The sequence below is a fragment of the Nymphalis io genome, chromosome 7, assembly GCF_905147045.1.
Source record: "Nymphalis io chromosome 7, ilAglIoxx1.1, whole genome shotgun sequence".
NCBI lineage: Eukaryota > Metazoa > Arthropoda > Insecta > Lepidoptera > Nymphalidae > Nymphalis > Nymphalis io.
Window position 1 is genome coordinate 10,347,501 of NC_065894.1, and position 27,486 is coordinate 10,374,986.

Consider the following 27,486-nt stretch of genomic DNA (forward strand, 5'->3'; position numbering starts at 1 on the left):
TATTATCAGAACATACATAGTTAATGTACATAGTGTACACTTTGTACTTTGTTTTTTTTTTTGTTTTGATAATCGAATTCATCGTGATTATTACCGAAAATTAAAAGTGACTGATGAGACTTTTGACGCTTTGATATCATAATTTTCTTTTGCAACTTGAAAATGATTATGATTATATTTTTTAAATTAATATCGAATAAAATTGTAATGTTTGTGTATTCTTTTTGGTTTGCTATTTTTTTTATATTTGTTTATTTATTTTGAAAAAATTATACATATCTTAAACAATAAATAGGATAGTAACTACATTAGTATAAAACTGTGTCGTAGCTACTATCGCCCTCCAATTCGACAGCACATTTATTTATTATTTGTTCATTATAAACATAACAATCAAATATCATTTAATTTAACAAAATATACTATATAAATATATACATCTAAATATATATACTATAAGGAAGGGATGGGGTAGGAAGAAAGAATAGGTTAGGTCAATGTCATATTGATCGTTTTAGTAATGATTCAGTCTCATCATAGCCCAAATTGAGAAGCCAGTTGGTCATTTGCGATTCACGTCGCAATCTATTTTTTTAGCCTCCGTAATTGCAACAACAACTACGAAGTTCCAACTCAACCAGATATAATGGGATATAACCGCATAAAATACTACAAAATTAGCTTTAATTAATTATATATTTATGTAGAAATATAGGGAGAGGAGCTCAGCAGTGGGACATTCACAGGCTGTTACTGTACTGTACTGTAGATATATATAATTGCAAACAATACAAATACAATAAGAACAATACAACGTACAAATACATTACAACCCGCATAACACAATTACAATATTAATTTATTTTATTAAATGGATTATTCAATAATAATTATTCTTTCTCACATAATTGGAGACAAAATAGTTTGTCACTTCGACTGAAAACAACTTAGATTTAATTCTTCCCGAATAGGGCACAGACAATGTCAAGTAAGTATTCCACCAACCCGCATTGGAGCAGCGTGGTGGAATAAGCTCCAATACCTTCTCCTCAAAACGAGGAGAGGAGGCCTTTAGCCCAGCAGTGGGACATTCACAGGCTGTTACGGTAATGTCAAGTAAGATAGAGGAGACAGCTTAAAATAAACTTAGACTTGAAATCCAATAGATCAACTTAAAAGATATAACTATAATAATAAAATACACCAACCAAATTGTATAAAGTTTGAAAATTATATCAAGTCTATTGAGGATACAGGAGTATGTTCGAGTGGAACAATTTCATCAAAGTTTCTCGTATCAAGTCAATAAGCTTTATTCAGCAGTACCATTATACTGTGCAACCACTGGCGTATACTCGTGGAACATATTAGGAAGACCCAAGTTTATAATTATATTAGGCATAGCTTTCAAGCCATCTAGTTTACGATTTATTTTTAATTATGTTAATTCTGTAGAGATGTAGTTAATAAAAAAACCTTCATTATATCTTTATAACTAGACAGTGTATATATTTTTATATTCAATTATTAATAATTGATTAGACAAATCTATTACAGCAATAAATAGAAGTTTTTCGGAAGGGTCACCACTTTTAAACAAAATTATTGTCCCTATAAACCGAGATGGCTTACTGATAAGAACGCTTGAATCTTAACCGATTATCGTCGGTTTGACCCGGGTTTTCATGTGCTTGATTTGTGATTATAATTCATCTCGTGTTTGACGGTGATGGAAAACATCGTGAGGAAACCTACATGTGTCTAATTTCACTGAAATTCTGCCACATGTGTATTACACCAACCCGCATTGGAGCAACATGGTGGATTAAGCTCCAAACGTTCTCCTCAAAACGGGTGAGAAGGCCTTAGCCCAGCAGTAGGACATTCACAAGCTGTTACTGTTATTGTGAACCCCGCGAAACCCGGATCACACTACTCATATCGTTAATAAAGACTACGATTTTACAACTTTATTCAAACACCAACATTACATCTTACCAATAAAATATATGTTAATATATTTTATAGCAATATATTTATTTATAAAATGTATTCGGAAAGAGGTTAATTGAATTGCAATTTAATATAGACGCATTTAATAAAATATAAAGTAATATTCAGAATTACAATAGAGCCGCAGTATACCAATTACCAAGTAAGTTATTCTTCTAATTAATTACTTTCGGCGACGGATCGTTTGCTTCAGGGTCGTGTAAAGTGGTGACAATAGCATTACAGATGAGCAAGAACAGCTAGTATGGATGAGGCATATTATTATATAAAAGAGTCTTTATATATTACAATTAAATTAAATTAACTTTAAATAAAATATACAACGATAAAACCATTAATTATGACTTAGTAATGTCTTTCGAGTAGTTTATAATAGTAGCGGAAGCGCTGAATCAACTATAAAAAGAAAAACGGAAGTTTGTAAATTTATGTAATTTTTTTTTTATATCGTTTTAGTCAGACTGCTCAAATGATCTGAAATATGTTAGGTATTTATTTATTTGAATAAAATCAATCAAAAACATTGGCCGAACCGAGAGAACATTTGAAATACACAATATTAATATGAAAATTCAGGAGTTTGGTCAAATTAAAAAGTCCAATTTTGAGTTTGGTCCAATAAAAATCAGGGAATATATTAAAATGAAATATAACTGAAAAATTTTATTAATAGGTTTTACAATTATGTACTACAAAACTGTCATACTATGGTATATGTTAAAGAAAAATTCAAGCAATAACCTAAATAGAATAAACTAAATATAAAGAGTTGAAATAGGTACAGTGTTATTTAAACTACAGTTTTAAATTTAAATTATTTTAACCTGTCAAGAAGTTCTCGGCGTATCAGTCAATATACACGACACTACGCGTCACGACACGCCATCTTATGTGATTTCTGCCTTTGCATTATTAATAACTTATATATCGATTGCCTCAAGAATGCCGGATTAAAAGGCATCTGGGCAATGCACCTCCCGTTAGATATATAGATCGCCATCGAGGTTCATATTTAATTCAAAATCAAAAACTTTAATCGGCAGTAAGTATCAAGTTACGTTAAAATGTTTTCGTGTTGTAGTGTAGTATATAAGCAGCTGACACATGGTATTGAGGGCAGTAATAAATTTATCTTCAAACCTTAAACATCTACTTTATTTACCTAGTCCCGTCCTTACATGGCGACCCTGCCATTTAAGGTTCGGTTTCGGGTTCTAACGAAGTGCAGTATAACAATATAATGTCGCTCTGTGTAATATTGGACATTCGTGTATTTAATTGTTCGAACGTTAGTAGAGTCATAATACAAAATGGGCAAAGAACAAAGTAAAGAACAAATTGTGGTTGCACAAAATGCCGCAGGAGGCGTGAATTCGGCCGACGTGGAACTAATACACCAAAATCAGAAAGTGACAAATATAATTTTGGGTATTTTTCTTTTACTTTTAATTTTGGGGGCAAAGTTTGCCATATATAAATTATATAAACGCTGCCACATAAACTGGATGCATCAGGAGATGGCCAGGAGCGCTTTCAGACGTTCGAGGCGGGGACCAGAGACTGGAGAAATAAATCAGGAACGTGTCGTTTAGCCTGGAGACGCATCAATGGATGCTTATAAAAAAATAGGAGTGTAAAAGTGTGAAAAATATATAAAAGGAGAAGTGAAATAGTGTCATCAGCAAAGGTGTTATGGTATTATAGACAATAGATATATTCATATTTTATCATTATTTTTAAGTGTATATTTTTAAGCCGTTTCTTAAGATTTAAATGGATCATATATTAGATATAAAACATCAAATTGAAAATATAAAAATAAATTTAATTAAACTAAGTAAAGGGAAAAGAACTAAAAAGTTGTTAGAACAGAAATATTTAGAGGCAAAAAGTTTATATGACGAATATATAAAATATCGTGACGAGTTAAACTTTAATGCATCTAAAGGGTATATAAAAAAGGAAGAGATAAATTACTTATTAGTTGCTTGCGAAGAAATTGAATCGTTTTATCAAAAAATTCAAACAACTTGTTTAGTTAGTGACCAAGATTTTAGCACCATGACTGACTTTGACATGAAAACTGCTACTTCTCTTCTACCTATTATGACAGGAGATGAAGAAGTTACTAAAAAATTAATAGATTGTATCGAATTCTATAGCCAAACCATTAGGAAAGAACATGAACAGTTACTTATTTCTTTTGTCCTTAAAACTCGTTTAACTAAAAATGCCAAATTACGTTTGTTATCTAACTATGAATCTTCCACAGAACTTATTGCCGACATGAAAAATAATCTGTTGACTAAGCAGTCAGCCACGGCACTACAAATAGAAATGTTAAAATCTAGACAAGGTTCGCAGAGTATTGAGGAATTTGGTAAGAAACTTGAGGATTTATTTGTTGAATTGACTATTTCCCAAGCTAACGGTGACGATAACGCGTTTAAAATATTGAGACCCGTAAACGAAAAATTAGCAATACAGCGATTCACCGAAGGTTTGAGGAACAGTCGATTAAGCACTATTTTAGCGGCCCGCAACTACTCAGAGCTGAAAGATGTTATAAGAGCAGCCAAAGACGAGGAACTGTCGCGTCAAGGCTCTTTTACATCAGCTGGAACGATTTTCACGACTCAACATCGAGGTAAGTACCAACCATCTTATAGGGGGCATAGTAGAGGTCGAGTATTAAACAACGCACGCCAACATTACACGCCAAATAGTTCATTTAGGCCGATGCCGAATCAAACATCTAGTTTATACCACCGAGGAAACAATAGAGGATCCACAAGTAATTCTCGAGGACGCGGACATAATTTTGAACGTGCAGTATCGCGAGGTAGAAATAATAACGGTAGAAAACAGCATGGGTATCTTATGAATCAATCCCAAAACGATATACAGGTTACTACTTCGGAAAATAACCAAAACTTAGAGTTTTTTCGATCCTAACTTTATTTTAGCATGCAATACATATAATAATTTCGTAGAGTTTACAATATTAGGTACCAAATATAGAATGCTAATTGACACGGGCGCCTCGATGTCAGTGATTAAATACGATGTAATAAGAGATAGGAATATTCCAATACATCCAAAACGCGTAGCCGTAAATGGTATTGGTGGCACCTCGTACACCGAGGGCTATGTTTACATACCGTTTACCTTATGTGGAATAGAATTCAAACATAAGTTTTATGTCTTAAAGAATTTGCCTTGTATTCAAGATGGTTTAATCGGACAAGAATTTTTAACTAATTATAATTGTGTATTAAATTACGAAAATAATACATTTACTTTAAATAGCTTCGACAAACCAATTACGCTCTCCTTAGGTATAGGAAAATTAGGTAAAAATACATTTATAAAGGTACCTCCGAGGTGTGAAAAGTTTTTTCAAGTTGATTCTTATTTGAATGAATCGTGTGTTATATTTCCCAGAGAATTGTGTGAAGGTGTATTTATCGCTGGAAGTATCTGTCAACCGAAAGAGGGAAAAATATTTATTCAAATTTTAAATACTCGCGAAACAGAAATTAATCTTAGTTATTTTAGGCCTGAAATTGATTTATTATCAAATTATAATATTTGTTCGTTTAACAAAGAAAATTTGGACGGAAAAAGAGTTCGGAAATTATTATCATTAATTAAATTGAATCATTTGAACAAAGAAGAAAGCATTAGTATACAAAGCATTTGTGCGAAATATGCTGACGTATTTTTCTTGCCAGGAGACAAGTTAGGTACGTGTAATCTTTACGAACAAAATATACAACTAAAAGCTAATACGAATCCGGTCTATACTAAACAATATAGATTACCGTTTTCTCAACGTGATGAAATAGAAAAACAAGTTCAAAAAATGTTGGCCAATGATATTATCGAACCCGCTAACAGCGAATGGTCTAGCCCAGTACTATTAGTACCTAAAAAATCAGAAGATAATAATAAAAGCTGGCGTTTAGTGATAGATTTTCGGAAATTAAATGATTGTATAATGCATGACAAATTTCCCCTTCCGAATATAAGTGATATATTAGACTCACTTTCAGGAGCTATTTATTTTTCTCAATTAGATTTAACACAAGCTTATTATCAAACGAAGCTAAATGCTGACAGTAGGAAATATACCGCATTCACAACACCGTCTGGCCAGTATCAAATGACCCGTATGCCTATGGGTTTGAAAACCAGTCCTGGTTCATTTTCACGCTTAATGACAGTAGCAATGTCGGGACTTAATTACGATAAATGTTTTGTATATTTGGATAATTTAATTTGTTTCGGAAGAAATTTAGATAGTCATAATAAAAATTTGTTAGATATTTTAACAAGGCTTAGAAAAGTTAATTTAAAATTAAATCCTGATAAGTGCGATTTTCTTCGAAAAGAAATTTTATACCTCGGACACGTGGTATCAGCGGACGGCATTAAACCAGATCCAGAAAAAATTAAGGCGTTAATTAATTATCCGGTTCCTAAAAACGTAGACGAGCTCAAACGATTTGTAGCCTTTGCGAACTATTATCGAAAGTTTATTCCGAATTTCGCCCAAATCTGTATTCCATTAAATGATTTATGTCGTAAAAATGTAATATTTAATTGGGATAAAAACTGTCAAAAATCATTTAGTACTTTAAAAGAAATGTTAATGAGCCCTCCAATATTACAATATCCTATTTTCGATTATAATAACACATTTATACTACAGACAGACGCCTCAGGGTATGCAATAGGTTCGATTTTATGTAATGCTGATCGTAGACCAATAGCTTACGCCAGTCGTAGTTTAAATAAAGCTGAACGTAGGTATCCAACGATTGAGAAAGAGCTTTTAGCGATTGTTTGGTCTGTTAAATATTTTAGACCGTATCTCTATGGACGAAAGTTCATTATAGAAACGGATCATAGACCCTTAATATTTTTATACAATATGACAGATCCTTCCAGTAGATTGTTAAAATTTCGGCTAATACTTGAAGAGTATGATTTTAAGGTTACTTATGTGAAAGGGTGTGATAATGTAGCTGCAGATGCATTGTCACGCATAGAAATTAGTAGTGAAGAATTAAAGGCGATGAATGATCATATTTTGTCAGTACTTACAAGGGCACAAAAGAAGAAGCTTGATGAAAAACCTTGTAATTCTACTTCGGTTTCTAATATTTCTACTGACGATTGGACTGATCACCCAAGAGTTGTAGAGATGTTAAAACTACCGAAGTATTACACGGAGTTGGTATTTGTGAATGAAGAAGAATGGAGAAAGTTTAAAAAATGCGTATCATTAGAGCGTGGTGATTATGCATACTCGTCGTCAAATCGTACAATTTTTGTGAAACTGTTTACCCAATCCCAGTGTACACGAGCTGTCTCTGTGAGGGAAATGGAATCATTTTGTATCGATTTAAAAATAAATACGTTATATGTAATAAAAGATGAGAATAATTTTCAAATAATTAAAGAGCTAGCTCAGGTTATTAATAAAATGCGTAAGTGGTCCGGACCCCGTTTATGCGTAATTAAAGGAGTTACAAAAATTATAGACGACGATACGAAAAGAGTTATATTAAACGATTATCATATCCTGCCCACTAGCGGTCACGCAGGAATAAGACGTATGTTAAATAACATTCGTAAAAAATATTTTTGGCCAGGATTAGAGCATGATGTTAAGCTTTTTGTAAAAAAATGTAGTAAATGTCAACGTTATAAATATTTAAATACCATAAAAGAACCTATGACCATAACGGACTGTGGAAATTCAGCTTTTGATAAGATTTATTTAGATTTGGTAGGTCCATTGACAAGAGATAATAATTATAATTACATTTTAACGCTCCAATGCGACCTCACCAAATATGTCGAGGCATATCCGATAGCAGGTAAGGATGCGCGCACAGTAGCTACAACTCTAGTAAATAATTTTATACTTAGATATGGCATCCCTCGGCAGATCGTGACCGATAGAGGAACTGAATTTATAAATTCTACAATGGAAGAGGTTTGTAAAATTTTAAATATAAGTCAATTACAGTCTACAGCCTTCCACCATCAGACCTTAGGATCACTTGAAAATAGTCATAAACATTTAACATTTTATTTAAGAATGCAAGTTAACAGTCATAGTCAGGAATGGAGTTCATGGATTCCTTACTGGTGTTTTTCGTATAACACTTCTGTACACTCGAGTACAAAATTTACTCCATACGAATTAGTGTTTGGCAAACAATGTAACTTACCAAGTAATCTTAGGTCGACAATAGATCCAATTTACAATTTTGATGATTATGCAATAGAACTAAAATACCGGTTACAAAAGTCACAAAATGATGCTAAAACAAACCTCATAAATTGTAAAACTTTAAGAAAAATAAAATATGATAGAAGTATAAACCCAGTGGAGTATAAACAAGGAGACTTAGTATTGGTTAAAAATGAAAATATTAGCAAACTTGATCCATTATATTTAGGTCCATATACAGTTGTTAAAGATTTATCACCGAATGTTGTAATTTTAGTCAATGGTAAAGAAAAAACTGTTCATAAAAATAGGACAAGACTTTATGTTGAATGATCATTAAACATATTGTTTATTAAGACTTGTGATTATGACTGTACCTATTATGATATTTGATATTAAATTTCAACACTGCATTATTATACCTTTGTTTACATATTTGTTTTGTTTAATTATTATTATATTCAATTTTATTTTACTTTTTCATATTGTATTTTGATAAAAAAAAATGTTAATGTATCCAACATTTTTTTTTTTTGTTTGGTAGGGCATGTAGTGTAGTATATAAGCAGCTGACACATGGTATTGAGGGCAGTAATAAATTTATCTTCAAACCTTAAACATCTACTTTATTTACCTAGTCCCGTCCTTACAGTGTATTTTTTTAATTGATTTATAAATTAAGCGACAGATAAAATAAATGATGTGTAATATTCAAAGCTTTGTGTTTAGCACATCCCGAAACCGAGTCCGAGAGTACGCCGAGGGTTCCGACCCATTAGCAAGAATGTTTTTGACGAGCCTAAATTGAGTACGGCTTATATTAAAATATATGTTAGATAAAAATATTTCGCACAATTTTAAGTAATAGGATTTCTAGAATGTTTTTAATATTTTCAGACCCTTATTAAAACACTTCTTTGAGCATGTGTAGAAAAAAAAAACTAAATACATAAAATTTACCTAATTTTACTTTTTACCAATTATCTTTAAATATTTATAAAGCTATATTATAAGGGTTTTCAATCCTAATACAAAAGATAAAAGCGAAAAGCAATCGAAATGTATTTTTATGACAGCTGTACCCTGTCTTAGAATATAAAAACGGGGATTATATGACAGGGCCTTACACGACAGACGTTTTAATATTCAATTTTATGAACGGATAAACAGTACATAAAGATATAATATTAAAATCAATGAGTTCTTTAAAATATTTTACATAAATCGGTAATTTAATAAAACTGTACCGCAAATATAATTATAGCAATGAGGCAAAACTATCGTATTAAGATTTAAATCATATTAATAGGTATGCTTTTTGAACAATGTAGAACAAAAGATTAGAACTTATCGTAGCCCCAGTGAATAAATAAAAATATTTTCACTGTAGTTAATTAAATAAATAAATATTTATGAATGGTATTGACAAGAACGCAAAATATAGGACGCAATTAACGTTCTAGTAATAACATTGAAGACGAGACAATTTAGCTTTATTAAAATAACAGAAAATAAACATCATATTATTATATATTAAATAAGCAATTGTTTATTCCCTTTAAAGTTCAATATTTGAGCAAATTAAATCAACAAATATGGGATCCCCTGCGGGAAGTTGTGGATCGACAATGTAAACCTTGGAGCAATAAATAATCCATGCAGGATCAATAAAAAAAATGAAAATAAATGACATTTAAACAAAAAAGCCGTTAACGATTACAATATCCTGTAATGCCATAACGATTTATTGTTAAATATAAATAGTGCTAGTGTTATCGTTGTAATGCAATTTCTCTTACCTCGTGCGCCGCCCACGGCTGTTCCCTGCGCACTGTGATAACGACACGCCCGCCTTCCGCCCAGGGCTCATAGATTAATACGTAGAACCTTCACTACAGCGAGGTACCAATTTTACTTCATAATAAAAAAAAACTATGAAACATAAATCAGATTACGAAATTAATAAGATGATAACATAATTGGGTTTTTAAATAAATACATTTTGTTGTATGTTTTTTTTTTATAAATAAAGTTGTCAAAGACTAAAAAAATATACGATATGTTTTTGCATTATTTCCCTATATTAAAAATTAATATGAAATAAATAAAATGTTCTTTTACATTTTCTAAAACATAAACATATATGTTAATTGAAATATAAAATAAATTTAAAGATATACATAGGTAATAATATAAATAATGTCGGGCACCAGGGTCGTACTAACTTTTCATTTATTGGGTCACGTCGGCCGAGACGAGAGCATCCTTGATACGAGAACACTTCTCACGTTACCTTTCTTAAGTGATATAAGACTGATTGGGATGTATAGTATTGCACAGAAATTGATATTTACCTAACTTTTTATCTTGACTATATTCTTTCTTCCTTTAACGGATATGGCTTGGTGACTAGAATACGAGAATCTTAACTTACTTACGGATTCAAACCTGGGTATGCACCGCGGAGTTTTCCTATGCTTGGTGAATAAAAATCTGTCACATGTAACGTGTTTTTTTTTCGAATTGTCCTGTTGCTGTTGGCCCAAATGGCCTCGACGAAGCTGCATGGTCTCTTAGAAAAGTAAAAAACATAAATCTAATATTATAAATGCGAAAGTAACTGTCTGTCTTTAACGCTTTTTTGGCAAACCCACTGATCCCGTTTTCAATCCAATTTTCAATTTCACAAATAAAATCACCCCCGCACAACACGCGGACGAAATCGCGGACGAAAACTAGCTACCGCGGCTGTAAAAATAAGTATGAACAGACAACAAAACCGTGTTAATTACTTTTGCGTGGAGCGTAACCTTACGGCTTTTATTATGGTTTATGAATCGTTGAATAATTGCACCCAGATTTCTCTCTTTCTGTCTTCAGTATTTTGCCACTGGATAGAATAACACAAAGCAATGTGTGTGTATACATCCAAGCATACAACCGCTATACGTTTCTTAGTAAGGGGTTTAGTGTGGCGTCATGCCTGCAACTAATAGCCATTATGTTCCTAGATTAATATGTCGCCTTAATAGATATGAAAGACAAGCGCCGCCGCCTTGCCGAGTAATATAATTTATTTTCATAGTTCTGCGCCGCTCCGAGGTATAAGGTTAATTACAAAGGCATAAGATTTCCCGAATATTCTTTAAAAGGTGACGATAAAAAGCAATTATATTTTAAACTTGCAACTTAAATATTTCTTTCGTTCGGACAGGCCTATTGGCCACCAGATGGTCACAGTTGTCGTAGACAATAATGCCGTAAGAAATATTATGATTTCCTTACATCACCAATGCGCAACCAAACTTGGAAACTAAGATGTTCCCTTGTACCTGTATTTACACTGGCTCATTCACCTTTTAAACTGGAATACAACAATACCAAGTATTGCTGTTGGCAATAAAATAGAGTGTGAGGAGTGTGTATATTCATCAATACACATAAATTTTCTCTTGTGCAGATGTGTCGACGTGACGGCGTCCCGTCCCGCCCGCTGTCTGACGTAGCATTAGATGTTATTACTTTTCAAGCCAAACCATTCCATGGAGTTTTGAATTACAATTTTTCTAAATTAATGATAAAATGTGTTATAACATATTGTTTCTGACCAACGGGATCTAGATAGATATGTACAAGGATATTTTTTATGATTGCATAAAATAAATTCGGGAATGAATTGAATACTTTTTTTAAATCCAAAAACAAATTCATTTCAATTAAGAAAAATAATCGTAAGAATCGAAAAAAAAGTCTACATACTTAGTCATACGATGCAAATAATGAAACTGACACAGACTCTTGAAATTTATAAAAGCCTTATTCCAAATCAATATATACTATTTATGTAATATAAAATTAGCACACATAAATTAAAAAACAAATATGTCTGTGATACACCCCCAATATAATTTTTAGTTTTAATACAGTTTGTAAATGTTATAATCGAAGTATTTGATTTATAATATCATTATTGAACCCAGTTATTAAATCCCATTGATATTGATATATCAAATAATAGGAACAAAATGAGTCATTAATCAACTCGGGAAACTTATCAATGGGTAAAAAAACTGGATATATGATTCATCCTTTTAGCAACAATCGCATTTTTTTTATTGTTTAAGGAGGTAAATTAGCAGATGGTCCAACTAATGTTAAGTGGTCACCATCCCCATGGACAACTGCAACACAATGAGAGTTGCTGATAGTTTGCTGAAGAAAGCTGTACGATGTTGATTCACGTACATTAACGGTATAATAATCTTTTACAAGGTGTGCATGGTGTGGTGCGATGGCGGAAATGTGACAAATACCATAATCGTTCTATGCCCAGAGTTAAACTGAATCCACAAGAGCCACTGGAGGTCACCGTCGCACAGATACACATAAAAATTCCAAAACTTCACAAGGTTTTGCCATTTGTCGTTTAACTGACGAACTGACAAAATACATCATTAAAAAAAGTTCTTAAAACACTTTCATATAACAGAATAAAATAAAAGTCCATAATTTGAATGCCTCCAATACATCAAAGGCGAAAATTTATTTTTAAAGAAATTAATATTATATCCAATAAAAAATGATAAACAGCTTATACAATAACGTAGCAACATTATGGCATAATATGTATAAAAATATGTATCTAATAAAGCACCAACCGTCTGTTTCTAAATAATACAAAAAACCGCGCTTGCAAAACCGAAACATAAAAAATTGATAATTTACACACACTTTATTTAAATTCAAACAAATTATTTCAGCGCTTTAAATCGCTGATTGGTTTAAATTTTTTTTACACATCGGTATAGTGAAGCACTGAAATCGACCTTTGGTCCGACATCTATATAAATAACTATATATCGTTAACTTATGTCTTAACTCTTAACAGTAATGTTAATAAATACGAATGCAAGTTATAAAAAAATTATAGACATAGATAAGATGCGTTATATACTAATTATTTACTAGAGAGCTTAAATATAAGGCAGGTTATCACTGTCGATATATCGACTATATATTACGCTGTTATATACTATTTTAAGAATATTATAAGAGGAACTTTTCCTGGGCATGAATTAAATATGGAGAAATACGCAGCGCCCCTGGCGGATACTATATGAAACATTTCTCATGAAAACAAACATGACAGGACGCGTTTAGAACTGACAATGGGGATATAGATTAAAAATAATTTCCTATATAACCAAATAAAACGCGTGCAAATGAACAAACGTTCACGTTTGTTTTACAGAATTGGATAAAATAGTGTAATATTTTTGCTAAAATGTTTCACATTAGACTCGTTTTATTTCTACAACTACTTTCTAACACGAACTGTTTTCGCATAACGTGTATAATATATAAAGTAAGGCATAAGTCGTTTATGAAATACCATTATCAAATTCATATTTTAAAATAAACTCCTCTAATTCTAATTTGTTTGCCGCTGTATTCAAAACTACGTACAATACAAAACTACCGTTTAAAAATTATTTATATTAGTATTTTAATGCAAATTATATATAAATGTTAACTATTATTAATTAAATAAAAGATATATTTTTTACCTTACACTTTCAAACAAATTTAAGAATAATATAAGAAAATAGGATATGTAAAAATTTTACAATATTTGGTCCATAGCTTGCATAATAATATGCACGGAATGCATATTTATATCGAGATCCTGTTTCGATTAATATATATTTTTTAAGCAATGATTTTTCTAAAACTTTAATAATAATACTATCATATATAGACGACCAAGCGACACAAAAGAGGGCGTTGCGCTTATATCACCTTTGGGCCTAGACAAAAACATAGCTAGTGTTTATTTTGTTCATAGAAAACGGCCATTATGTTTGGACATCACCATATGTCACCACCCTTATCACTCATTAGATATTCTACTGCCAAACAGCAATGCGTACTATTATTGTGTTACGGTTTGAAGGGTGAGTGAGCCAGTCTAATTACAGGCACATGGGACATAACATCTTAGTTCCCAATTTTGATTGCGAATAGACAATGTAAGAAATGGTTAATGTTTCTATTTTATTTAAAAAAATGGTTTTTGTTTGTTTTTATAGTGATAGTAATCCTTTTAACGTATACTTTCATTATATAAATGGAACGCTTTTACATGTCAATAACTTTTATTAAGGAGTCTATGTGTCGAATTTACTAATGTCTGTTGTCAAGCCCCCAAAAAAACCTTTCGTTTAGAAATTAAGAGAATCTTTGCGACAACAATATTGCTCGCGCGCCCAGAAAACGCTTTTATTTCGTTTGGTCAAGCAGTTTATTTTTAACAAATTAATGTTTTGCGTTGTCAACAAAACTACTAAGACTACCAACGATTTTTCACTTTCGATTCGAAGATTCTGGCCTTAATAGAAAATTTTCCATTACCCTTTTTAACTGTTAACATCTGTTATAAGACGTCTCAACGTGTCCTAACCATTCGAGTTTAAGAGAGAGCCAGTTTCAAATATTGCATTTTTGAAATTCGAACTTTAACCGTCTAATTTTAATTTTTCAGTTTTTGATTCGCTGGCCAAAGTCGGATACTGCCTAAATACTGAATGCTCATTGGTCGCCTATTACGTCAGCGGCTGACACCGACCAATCACCAGACAGATTGAATTTGATAAGCTTTTTAAAATCTAAAGGTAATAAGTAACAGTTGAATCTTCAGTTTCTAGTTATACTATTCTAATATGTAATATTCCAACATTAGGAGTAAAGACAAATAAACAAATTTGATACTGAATCGAGACACAATTGGGCGAGATCTTAAATAATATATAAAATTTAATTCAATTCTTAGCTTAATGGCTTTTTGTTCTATCCTTCCATTCCATTCAATGGATTTGTGAAAAAATTGTATATGTTAAAAAAAGCCCAGATGGTTCAAACCCGGGCAAGCACCACTGATTTTTCATGTGCTTAATTTGTGATTGTAATTCATCTCGTGCTTGACGGTAAAAAAAAACATCATGAGGATACCTACACGTGTCTAATTTCACTGAAATTCAACCACATGTGTATTCCACCAACCCGCATTGGAGCAGCGTGGTGGAGTAAGCTCCGAAACCTTCTCCTCAAAAAGGGAGAAAAGGCCTTAGCCCAGCAGTGGGAGCTTCACAGGCTGTTACTGGAAGTTAATCGGGCTTTTGGAAGTAAAATTCATCGATAATGATAATAATATCGAGCGACATTTTTTCACACACGGCCATCTGATCCCAAATTAAGCTTGTACAAAGCTTGTGCTATGGAAACCAGACAACTGATATACTACATATACTACTTTTCTTTTGTAGATACATACTTATATAGATAATTACACTCAGACTCAGGACAAACAGACATGTTCATGCACACAGATCTGTCCTGGGTGGGAATCGAACCCACAACCTTCGGCGTGAAACGCAAGTGTTCTACCAACCACGCCAACCGGCTCGTCAAAATCGATTGGAATAGGATACAGATTATTTTTTAGATCCTTTGGTATACTTTCCCAAAAGCAAGCATTCTGAGTTTCATTTCAATGTCATAATAGAACCCAACTAATTAATCTTCTCTGGCCCTATGTTTATAGTAATATCACCAGTACTATCTTTGTCGAGAATATTTCTATTAAACGTTATAGTTATTTGTGCGTCTGTCGCCGTTTTATCGATATTATCATCGATGCTGGAGTCGGTACATCCTTTTAGTATGACTAGGGGCTCCTCCTTATCTGTAAGGGCAGTGGATTCGGTGCCGGTGTAGTGAACTGGATAGTGAAGTCTCAATTCTCTCATTAGCCTGAATCTTGCTTGACAAACTGTGCACCTGAAAGGAAACGAGTTATTTTTTATGAATAGTAATACTTTAAAAGTTATTGTCTAAATTTAAAGCGCAGCTACATATATAATACTATATTATGACTGCCTCGTTGGTCTAGTGGCTTGATGTAAGGCCGCAGACCCGGAGGTCCTGGGTTCAATTCCCAGGTCGGGCCAGTAAAAAGTTATTGGGTTTTTGTGTCAGAAAATTCTCAGTGGCAGCCCGGAGTCTGGAAGTTGGAAGTGTGTCACTCCCGTGCCTCTGAAAGCACGTAAAGTCGTTGGTCCTGCGCCTGAACTCTTACCGACCGTGTCGGATTGCCGTCCCATCGGATTATGAGAGTTAGGGAATAGAGAGTGCACCTGTGTTTGCGTACACACTTGTGCACTATAATATCTCCTGCGTAGTTGGCTAATCTCTCTTGAGATTGGCTGCCGTGGCCGAAATCGCTCTGGAGGACATTATTATTATTATTATTATTATTAATATATTATACATTCTCCGAAACGCGCTGCATTTTCTGGTATAAGTTTTATGTATATCAGTTAAGTAGATATTTCAGGTAAGCGTTACAAAAAAAAAATCATTTAATTACAAAGTATTGTAATTTAATATGTAATCATAGCAGATTACATTTATAACTCACGACTGACATTTATATATTATAGACAGAAGTTCCTTAGGATAGCAGCATAGCCTATTTCAATGTATTAACTTAATATATACAATTTTATTAATATTTCGCAATGCAGACAAGCATATTGGCCATCAGGTCTTCACCTTTTCCCATAGACATTAGCACTACGATAAATATAACCACACTTTACACCTACAAGACACCGACCATTGGATCTAAGGCGTCATATCCCTTGTGCGCTGTAAACTCACTCGCTCTTCAAACAGGAACACAGATAAGCGGAGTATTAATGAAATTATATCTAAAAGGCCCAGCACGATGCACCTATATTACCGGATCCAGTAACAGCCTCTGAATGTGCCACTGCTAAGCTAAGGCCTCCTCTCCCTTTTTGAGGAGAAGGTTTGGAGCTTATTCCATCACGCCGCTCCAATGCGAGTTGGTAGAATACACATGTGGCTGAATTTCAATGAAATTATACACATGCATGTTTCCTCACGATGTTTTCCTTCACCGTCAAGCACGAGATGAATTATAAACACAAATCTCTCTATCTGTGTAGTGTATACGCACGTACTGGTATATGTTCTGTCCGACGTGCGCGCGCACGTGCTTGGCGAGGTCGTTGCTCTGCGTGAAGGCGCGCGCGCAGTGCGGGCAGCGGTACGGCTTCTCGCCCGTGTGCGTGCGCACGTGCCGCGTCAGGTGGTCCTTCGCCGTGAACCTGCGGACACCGGAAGTGTTCATTACTAATTATAATCTGTTAATTGCGAAATAAATTAAGTTTCGTAATTTTTATGAGCTCTGTTTTAAATTTAAGTTATGCATGGTTCAAGTCTAGCGACAAGTAGATCCATGTAATTAGAAAATTCTACTTGAGAGAAACGGTTTGTCTCGTAAAAGATAAATATAATCTCAAAAAATCGCCAGATAATACATTAAAAAAACATTATATTATTATATTATCACTTTATTTAATATTTATTATCACTTGTCGTTATACATTACCTCATATTGCAATTATCACAAGCAAATGGTTTTAATCCGAGATGTATTAATTTATGTTTTTTCAAAGAGTTAGCCTTTGTAAATGACGCCCCACACTCATTACATTTGTACGGTTGAACACCTGTGTGTGAGACTATGTGACATTTCATTTGCCCTAAAAAAATAAAAAAAAAATCTGTGAAAATTTGTTGTTATTGAAAAAAAAAATGATCAAATTAAAATTACAAAACAATAATTTCCCCAATATCGAAGTAATAAACAGAGAAATCATATTTTACAATATCCTCGTAAATTAATATAAAAAATATATAAATAGTATTCCTTAATCAGCAAAACAAATATTTAATACCTTTGGTACAAAATGTCTTAGGACACAAATTACATGCAAATGGTTTGAGGCCCGAATGACGTGCTAAGTGCTGTCTCAGATTGGAACTGTTTTTAAAGCCCCTTCCACACTCGGAGCAAAGGAACGGAGTCTCCCCCGTATGAGTTCTGATGTGGTCCTTTAAAGTGCATAACTGGATAAATGCTGAAATATAAACAAAATCTTTACTTATGCATTGTAACTAGTAGCTTTACTGAACACTTGCTACTAAGTACATTATATATGTGATTATATGAATTATTGTTATGATGCTATTGTGATATCGTGACACACACACATACACACTACACACTGTCACCCAATTTGACAATGTCCCATCAATTCTCAATATTATTTTTATAAATTAATATGAAAGTGTATATAATACCTTTATTACAGTGTTCACAAGTATATCTCTTAACATCACTATGTTTACGCATGTGGGCTACAAGAGCATCCCTACGAACATAGCTCTTTGGACATTTAGTGCATTTGAATGGTCTTTCTTGCGAGTGAAGTAACAAGTGCCTCTTAAGAGGTCCTTTAGAAGAAAAACCTCTACCACAGTAGTTGCATTTAAAAATGCCATTCTTCGACAGATTCTTGTGTTTTTTCGAATGGGATATAAGAGACCTGTACTTTTCGAATACGAGATTGCATTGTGAACATTTAAACTGATCATTGGAACTTTCTATTTTTATATCTGTCTCTAGATTCTCTGTAGTTCCATTGTGTTCTTGCATGGAGTCTATGAATTTCTGTTCCACCAAATCAGTTTTCTTGTGCTCTTTTAAATGTAAATGTAAATACTTTTGTGATTGAAATGATATAGAACATTCTGGACATTTGTGTTCTTCGTCTTCCAATTTAACTTTTATGTCTAATTCTTCAACTTCATTAGCACCTTGACATTCAATGGTAACACTATCTTTAGGCTCACATCTCTTATTCATATGTTCCCTTAATAAAGACTTCCTGTAAAACTTTTTGTTACAATTTGGACATGATTTAGTCGGTTCGATGTGAACTGATTTATGTTTTAAGTATTTTTCATAGTTTGTATACTTTTTTTTACATGTGTCGCAACTGTAAGTGGATTTAGTTTCTTGGTTCGACAGTACATCATTAATTGTAAAATCATCATAATCACATGTATAATCAAATTCGTTTTTTAAATCATAATCAGCCTCTTCATTTTTTATGCCAGCACTTGAAAGAATAAGTTTTTTTAACTCATTCTCGGAATGAAGAGCTTGGGTTCTAAATATATACATTATTTGTAAGGCTTTTACGCATTCATCACAAAGGTTTTGAGGGAGACCGTCTTCTTTGGTAATCTAGAGATAATAAATTCACCACTTCATTAAAACTTTTGAGATAAGTCATTATTTATTTTAGCAATTTTATTCAAAAAGAAAATTTGTGGACGACAATTCCGTGTTTTGTTTCTTGTTTTTATGTAAATATAATTATTTTATGTAATATATATAGATGTCTAATTACAATAGGTATTAAATAACACAACTTCAAAAACTATTGTTATAATTACCTGTAAAGGAGTAGCTTCCATCAACGCATCTGCTAGTATGAAACTATTATTCTCAATTTTAATAGGACCAAATAAATCCACCATAGACACATTGCTTTTCATACAAGTCCGACAAGTTTTCTCGATATCTATCATTTTAGTTGTTAAACGTAAAGTTATTCTTTATTCTTATTTAATAAAATTAAAACATTTGATGCTATTGTTACTTCAAAATTCATAAAAATGCAAAATGAAAATATCGAAATAACATTGTTTACAGTGACATATTTCTTTGACAATTGACAATTACTTGTCATATTTTTCCACTTTGAAAAGGCGTAGGTAATCCACCATACGGCCCCATTTTTAATTTTTTTTTTTCGTTAAAATAAAGTTTGTGCTAAAGTCTAGATCTGTCGAAAATAACGTAACTGTAAATGTTTTAAAAGATCTAAACGATATGTGTTGTAATTATTATTGGAGAAATAAAAAACTTCCTCTGCTCGTTACAGTCTTCAGAAATTTATGCCATTATTCTGTTATATCAAATAAAAAATTACTATGTCATTCTCTCCATACATGTGTCAGTGGTATAGACTTATCTAATAATATATTACCAGTAGTAGAAGGAATAGCGACGTCAAAAACACTGTGTAAGAAATCAGACATGTTAAATAGCTGTTGGACACTTCTAGATAACAAATATAAGTCGTTTTACAAAATTTTTACCGACGGTTCTAAGGAAACATTCGGTTCAGGTGCAGCAATCTTTGACCCTCAGGCAGATATAAGAATTAAATTTAAAATTAAGGCAGATATATCTATAATGCATAGTGAGCTGATTGCAATTTCGGAATCATTGTCATATGCGTCATCTTGTGCCGGAAGTCAGGTTTTTATACTGTCTGATTCAAAGAGTGCCCGTTTTCACTTCGGCACAAAGTGCAAATAAAACAATAATTATCCAGTGAATACCTTCACATATTTGAATCATGGGCAACGAGGAAGCTTACAAAGCAGCAAAACAAGCTATTCATGACAGAATTCCTTATCAGTACATACCTTTTCATAGTGAAATTTTAAATTAATTCAAGAAAACATGTAAACAAAACTGGCAAGAATATTTAAATAGATGAACGATCGCGACATAAAGGTATATGGTACAAGACAATTGTATGTGAACTTACTCATTGCCCATGGTTTCAAAAAATTAAAAGTAGCAGAAAAAATATTGTGAAATTTATGAGACTTCGTTCCGGTCATATTCCGTCAAACAAATTTAATTTTAAGATGGGCAAAACCAACACCTATAAATGCGTACAATGTAACTGCATGGATGATGTTTATCACCGATTGATGGAATGTGCGCGGAATTCGTCGTTCCGGCCCCGTTTATTAAAATCATATAATGTGGGTATATGTAATAGTTTGCTTGCGGTACCATCATCAAATGATGCTAAGCTATTATTGAAAATGTATATATAGAATACTTGCTCATTTTCAATAATACCTTATATAGAAAAGAAAAGATTATGGATGTATTATATTATTGAAGTAATGTTAAGTTAATTAGGTGTTAAGTTGTTTTGATTTAGTACAATTATTATGTGTTTTGCTTGTACGGGGGTGTCATAGACAATCTGATGACTAAACTCCCAGGTAAAATAAAGATAAAAAAAAAACTAAAACTACTACAGTTTTACTTTGATGATTCTGAAGAGAGCGCGAGGGAATCTTTTGGGGCACATACTTGACTTACCGCTTCGTTTCGTTGTATTGTAAACGTGATTGATGTTACTTATTGTAATCGTAATTGTTAATCATTAATCTGATTACAGTTTGCCCAAGTGTGCCCCCAACCGAGTCACTTTCATTTAAATTGTCATTGATCACAGAGCGCGAGAAATAAGTTACTAATTTTATATATAAAAAGTAAATTGAAATATATTATGTCGTCAATTAATTACAAAATAATCATATTAAACAAAATACCATATTACTTTTATTATAAATCCACTTAAAATTTATTTTATGTTAGTATTAGTTTTATGATTTAATTATTATTTTATTTTATATTATTTTTAACAAAATCTGTAATAAATAAGCACAGAGAAGGAATCACAATCATCATTAAATTTATTGTCACTTGTCAGTTAAAGGGTGTAACTACGCTGTATAGTCTGCCTAAAGTTTATCTTTGTAAATTACATACCTACCTACTCTTTGAATACAACACAAAGTCAGGAAAAGAAAGTTATTTTTAAACTTTGTCTAGTTTTACTATATTACTTATTAATCAATCATCGATTAAGGTCTTTACTAAAATTACGCGATGAATGATATAGTATTTATTGGCGATTGGATTAAAGACAGAGTTTTGGGATCTGGAAGTTTTGGTATAGTAGTTCTTTGGAAACACAAAAATAATGAACAAAAATTGGCTATCAAGACCTGTAAATGGGGCGATGAGCTCACCGCCAAACACAGAGAAAGATGGACTAAGGAAGTCGAAATGCTGCAAATTTGTAACCATCCGAATATCGTGGGTACAAAAGAATTGCCTTCGGAATTTGTCAACGGTCTAGCTCGCGCCAATCCCTCCAATTTACCTATTTTATGTATGGAATATTGTAGTGGTGGCGATTTGAGACAAGTATTAACGAGAGCTGAGGCATGCTGCGGACTAAAGGAAATACAAGTTCGTAAAATACTTAATGATATTGGTAGTGCGATGCGATTTCTTCATAATAATAAAATTACTCATCGTGACCTTAAGCCGGAAAATATCGTGATGCATGTGGAGGATGTTGTAGGTATCGAACAAACCCCTAAAAAAGTGACATATAAAATAATTGATCTTGGCTATGCTAAAGAAATTGATTCAAATTCGATATGCGCTAGTTTTGTTGGCACCCTGCAATACTTGGCACCTGAGCTCTTTTACAGCAAGACTTACAGCAACTCTGTTGACTATTGGTCATTAGGGCTACTAGCTTTTGAAATAATCTGTGGAACAAGACCATTTCTACCATTTAAAGCTCCAGTTGAATGGATGCCTTCTGTCAAAAAAAAAACACATGATAATATATGTGTATATGAAACCTTCCATGGTGATATATGTTACTCAAATGAGATATTTCCTGAAAACCATATATCAAAACCATTCAAGACTTTAATTGAACAATGGTTAAAAATTGCATTAGAGTGGGATCCTAAAATGCGAGGAAGAAATGCTCCATCTAAAGTAACATTTGATATTCCTTCTGAAGAGAAAGGAAGTAATTCAGCAAGTAATATAATACTATTTACTTTACTTGAACAGATACTTGCAAAAAAAATTATCAAAATATTCTCTGTCACGACCATGTCTCAAGTGGCCTATGAAATTAATGAATCAACAACAATTTCGACTCTTAAGACTTGGATAAGTAAGGACGTTAATATTCCCACTGAAAACCAAATATTAATATCACAAACATCTTATACTGATATTGATAATGAAGAGTTAGTCATGAAATATTGGAATGAAAACAAATCTGTTATGTTGTATGTTTATAATAAAAACCAAATAATTGACAGTAGCTCTGCACCAAATGTACCCATAGCGGTCCAAAGGTGTTTAGAACACCACAAGGATTTATACAATTATAAAAATAGCCAAAATTTGTATAGAAACGCTTTCTACTTTTTAATATCTCAAATGGACATTTACGAAGCTTTGATAAATGGATTATTCTCAAGAGCTGAATCACTGAAACAAGAAAGCAAACAATTGCTTGTGAAACATAATTCAGTAGACAAGAACTTGGGCCAATTTCTGGCTAAAGTAGAATTCGTTATAAAAATGACTGAAGAAGGAAAAAAACATATCGAGCACTTAAAAGAAAACGAATTAGGAACAAATTTCTTAGGTGGTTTTGATAAGATTTTTAAAGAAATTGATGGTTTATTAGAAAAGACACAAAAGTTACAAAATGCCTGGTCACAGTTATCAATAAGAGTAAATTCCGCTGCAAGACGTAGCAATGACGGAATTTCGGCAGATCTCAACAACTTTGTAGCAAAATATAATTATCAAAATGTGTTTTCTAATGCCTACAAAACATTTATTTCACATAAAAAAAGCGAATTTTATAATGGAAATAGAGAAAGAGAAAAACAGTGCCCAGATATTGTCAGAGTTTGTTATGATATTTTGAAGCTAAGAAGTAAAATTTTGCAAGAGTTACAGCATCAACAGTTTATTTTAAAATTGAAAGATTTGAGTATAGAGTTTACCAAGATCTCAGACATTATAATAAATGCAACAGATAATGTTGAAAGATTAAGTACTGATTTGTCAAATTTAATGGATGAATTCACAAATTGTGTTTGGTCCACAATAAGTGTAGTTGCAAGAGATGCAGAGAACATAGCCAATCTTCCTTACAGTGTTGTTTCATTCCAAAAGAGAGATTTTAAAATAGGAGAATCTATGTCTCGTCATTGTATGCCTATGGTACATAGAGAAGAAGATAATGTAAAGTCTTTGATTTCAGAGAGTTTGAATTTGAGACAAAACCACACAAATCTTTGCGAAAAATTAAATTCACAAAAGAAAATGTTGCAGCAAACAATTTTTGATTTTGCATTTTTAAATGATACTTCACAATGATCATGAAGTTGTTTCGACTGTTAGTATAATACCCTGTATTATATTAACAATTATTATATATGTGTATTTAACCAATTTGAGATTTAGTTGATAGGAATATTTACTATGTTTTATGTGCAATATTAATTCTGTTAGTGTTAAAAATCAGAAAAATAATAATGTGCCTTATTTTTTGATAATTGCAAATTAATATGAGATACATAAATAATTATGAATTTAATCATCATTATGTACTTAAAAAATTGTGTATTTTTCTGAAAGAAATCTTTTTTGTTTTAAATTTTTATGTTATGTACTGTAAAATTATAATTTTATATTTAAATGAAGTCGTTTATTACATAACGAAATTTCGGTCTAGTCATGCGTACAAATATTGGTTATTTTTAAAATTATTATGTATTTAATTTTTTGGTCAATATGTATTTCACATTAAAAGTAATATTTATATAAATAAACATTTTTTTAGAAGTAACATGTCTTTTTATAACCTCGGAAATTTATGAACTACATTATTAGTAAAGTTGATTATTTAATTGAGTCAGAAACGCTAAATCCTGTAAATTGTTCAAGCCAACGATAAAAGTTATCTATGACATTTTTCAGCTTCTTTATATCTGCAGGTGTTTGAAGATACTCATCAGGTGCTAACCTCGGTTCCGGCATACCACTCACATGCAACCAAATTGCAAAAACAGCATCTTCATTATTAGCCATCTCTCGTCGGCATAGCTTCGCCGAGGTGACACAAATAGCGATAAGAGCACCCAAATTCCCAATCGTAACGGCCTTCGGTCTTTCCTTTCGGGCGGTTAAGAAATAAAGTCGTAATAAATCCTCCGCACTTTTGGCCAAGGAAACCTTAAGACCGGCAACCAAATCTATATAAATTGATATGTCTTTTAGAGCTTGTCTTTCGTATTTATCTGTTTTGGATGGAACTATAGCTTCTTCTAAAGCGTAGTCTACTAACTCATCTGTATATTCGCCATAATCACCACGACAAACAAACCCAAAAATACTACCAACATTGTATAACATAATTTTTTTGAAGTCCATTCCTTGAGCCCATACGGCACATTGTAATTTTGCTTTATTAACTCCGTCCGAAACTTCACCACTTTCTATAACCGATAATATAGAATGTATTTGATTTTGACTGTAGGCTTGCAAAGGTAAAGGCATTACACAAACACCTCCCGATGCTCCTATTAACGTCATCGTTGTGGAATTATGAGAAGTTCCTAAGTATGTATAGGAATCTGCTAAACAAGCGGCCTGCTCCATTATCTTGCCAACGTAACCTGTATCAAATCCGCCCGATAAAAAGTGAATTATAGGTGAACTTGTCAGCACGTTAGCTTTAACACTTACTAGACTTAGCAAGAGACTTATTTTAATATTCATAAAGGTATTTAAAGGACAAACGTGCAGTCCGATGCTAGAAGCGAGACAGTATATGAATTTCCAAGGAATACCTTTACAAGATTCATATAGTTGTCCTATATCTCGTGGAACAGGTGTCGTGACTGGTGCAGGTAAAATATGAGATTCTTCAATTGACCAGACAGCTATTAATTTCTTTAAAATAACAGCGTTGATAACATATTTTTTTCCAATGTTTAGGTTTGGTATAAGATCATCGACGATAGTATAATTTTTAGGCAGTAAATCATTATTAAATTTAAAAGTAGCTTGGACCTGATCTCCACATCTCCGTAAACCGCTATTCTCAAAAAGAGTATTCTTGCATAGGTAACATTTTGGAGGAACCTTCGGAATGAAATGCATAATTACTTCGTTGCCTTCACATTCATCTGGGCATGACCACACTGTGTGATATACGTAATTCGTAGGCTTCGTAATATGGACAAGCAATCCATGTAAAGAAACTAAATTCTCGTACTGTCGATGTTTATTCGTCAAGAAATAAGGCATACTTTTAAATCTAATATTGACGCCAACTTGTGTTGCGTGTATATTCTGTATCATGTCATTGTCTAAAGATTTCAGACACGCGAATAAAATTTCATTACAACACCGTTGCCACTTGAGCGGTTCTTTTATTAAAAAATCCCCTAAATCGGGGAATAAATCGAGTAAATCTATGACGTCGACTTGAAGTAAATATCTAAGCGGCGGAAATTTACGCAATGTTTTCTCATTCAAATCTTCTAGGAATGCTTCGCATAGGTTTTTCATGTCAGCTAAAAAACGCCTTTTTTCTAGATAAAGCAACATTTTCAAAATAAGTTTCATTTTGTGTAAATATTTTACTTGCCCAGCAGAACAGAGTAACAGACGCCGACTATAATATTTTCCCTCTAAAATCAAACAATTTTTTTTAAATTATAAAACGAACCTAAGGTTGATGAAGTTATTTCTAATATTATTAGAGTATAAAATAATTAAAAGATAAAAAATAAAATTATATAGATAAAGAAATAATATAATTTCTGATAAAAATATAATAGCGTATATCAAAATGAATGTATGTGTGTATACGTTTATATTAATTTAACTAACTATCCACTTGGTCTTTTCGTTTATGATAAGTTATTAAATAAATGTACCTCGCTTATATTCGATACTTAATCTTTAATTTGCATTAGCGGTAGAACTTAAATTATGAAGTCATTGCTACGGCACCTACGCTGACGGTATACTTAATGTGTTGGCCTACGCAATATTTGTAATACCGTGGTCTCTTTCAAGGTCAATTAACAATTAGCTAACATTTGAGATTTCTTTTTAAACGGAAATGCCGATACCAATATGCAAATCTTTTCAAATGATCACCATCATAGCTTAGCGCCTTGTTCATTCATTGTGTCTAAGTATCTTCGCGTGATTAAGTGAATTAGATTAAGTATATAAATATATTATGTACTTTGTATTATATATTTTTTATTTAATCCAATTTAAAGCAATTTTAAGGTTTATAAAAATCAAGTTACACGCATGATTTATCTCCTTAAACACTTGTTATCAATATGTTACAGTGTATGAGATAAATTGATAGTAAGATTTGATATGAAGTACCTACCTACCAAACATTGTGAAACACTTACTATAAGAACATAGAATATTATTATAATCATTGAAATCGTGATAATATCCCACTATAAATTATATTCTGTAAAAGACTGAACTCAGATATTAAATGCACTTTAAACCATTAACGCCTACTTACATTAATTTAGAT

At 32.3% G+C, this 27,486-nt stretch overlaps 3 protein-coding genes and 1 pseudogene across 3 annotated transcripts; 1 reads left to right on the plus strand and 3 right to left on the minus strand.

The window, feature by feature from the left end:
• Positions 1 to 10,135, minus strand: part of LOC126769517 (uncharacterized) — a 15,836-nt pseudogene extending 5,701 nt beyond the window's left edge.
• Positions 10,136 to 12,806: 2,671 nt separating this feature from the next.
• Positions 12,807 to 19,889, minus strand: LOC126769464 (gastrula zinc finger protein XlCGF57.1-like). The gene is made up of 6 exons (XM_050488290.1): positions 19,652 to 19,889; positions 18,491 to 19,439; positions 18,085 to 18,267; positions 17,736 to 17,889; positions 17,305 to 17,451; positions 12,807 to 16,096 (listed from the first exon to the last, which is right to left on the minus strand). Exons 1-6 carry the CDS (start codon positions 19,784 to 19,786, stop codon positions 15,829 to 15,831), a joined length of 1,836 nt encoding a protein of 611 aa, XP_050344247.1. The 5' UTR covers positions 19,787 to 19,889; the 3' UTR covers positions 12,807 to 15,828.
• Positions 19,890 to 21,799: 1,910 nt separating this feature from the next.
• Positions 21,800 to 24,669, plus strand: LOC126769450 (inhibitor of nuclear factor kappa-B kinase subunit alpha). Its single transcript, XM_050488259.1, has one exon. It carries the CDS (start codon positions 21,963 to 21,965, stop codon positions 24,282 to 24,284), a length of 2,322 nt encoding a protein of 773 aa, XP_050344216.1. The 5' UTR covers positions 21,800 to 21,962; the 3' UTR covers positions 24,285 to 24,669.
• A 140-nt stretch (positions 24,670 to 24,809) lies between these two features.
• LOC126769764 (minichromosome maintenance domain-containing protein 2-like) lies at positions 24,810 to 26,540 on the minus strand. Its single transcript, XM_050488683.1, has one exon. It carries the CDS (start codon positions 26,538 to 26,540, stop codon positions 24,810 to 24,812), a length of 1,731 nt encoding a protein of 576 aa, XP_050344640.1.
• Positions 26,541 to 27,486: the final 946 nt, after the last annotated feature.

What these genes read in the sequence shown, in the direction of transcription:
- LOC126769764 (XM_050488683.1), bottom strand. Translation starts at nt 26,540, where the DNA reads ATGAAACTTATTTTGAAAATGTTGCTTTATCTAGAAAAAAGGCGTTTT.
- LOC126769464 (XM_050488290.1), bottom strand. Translation starts at nt 19,786, where the DNA reads ATGATAGATATCGAGAAAACTTGTCGGACTTGTATGAAAAGCAATGTG. An exon ending in TGGAAGCTACTCCTTTACAG is followed by an intron (nt 19,440 to 19,651) that starts GTAATTATAACA and finishes TATTATCTCTAG; the next exon opens with ATTACCAAAGAAGACGGTCT. An exon ending in TGTGATAATTGCAATATGAG is followed by an intron (nt 17,452 to 17,735) that starts GTAATGTATAAC and finishes CGGTGTCCGCAG; the next exon opens with GTTCACGGCGAAGGACCACC.
- LOC126769450 (XM_050488259.1), top strand. Translation starts at nt 21,963, where the DNA reads ATGAATGATATAGTATTTATTGGCGATTGGATTAAAGACAGAGTTTTG.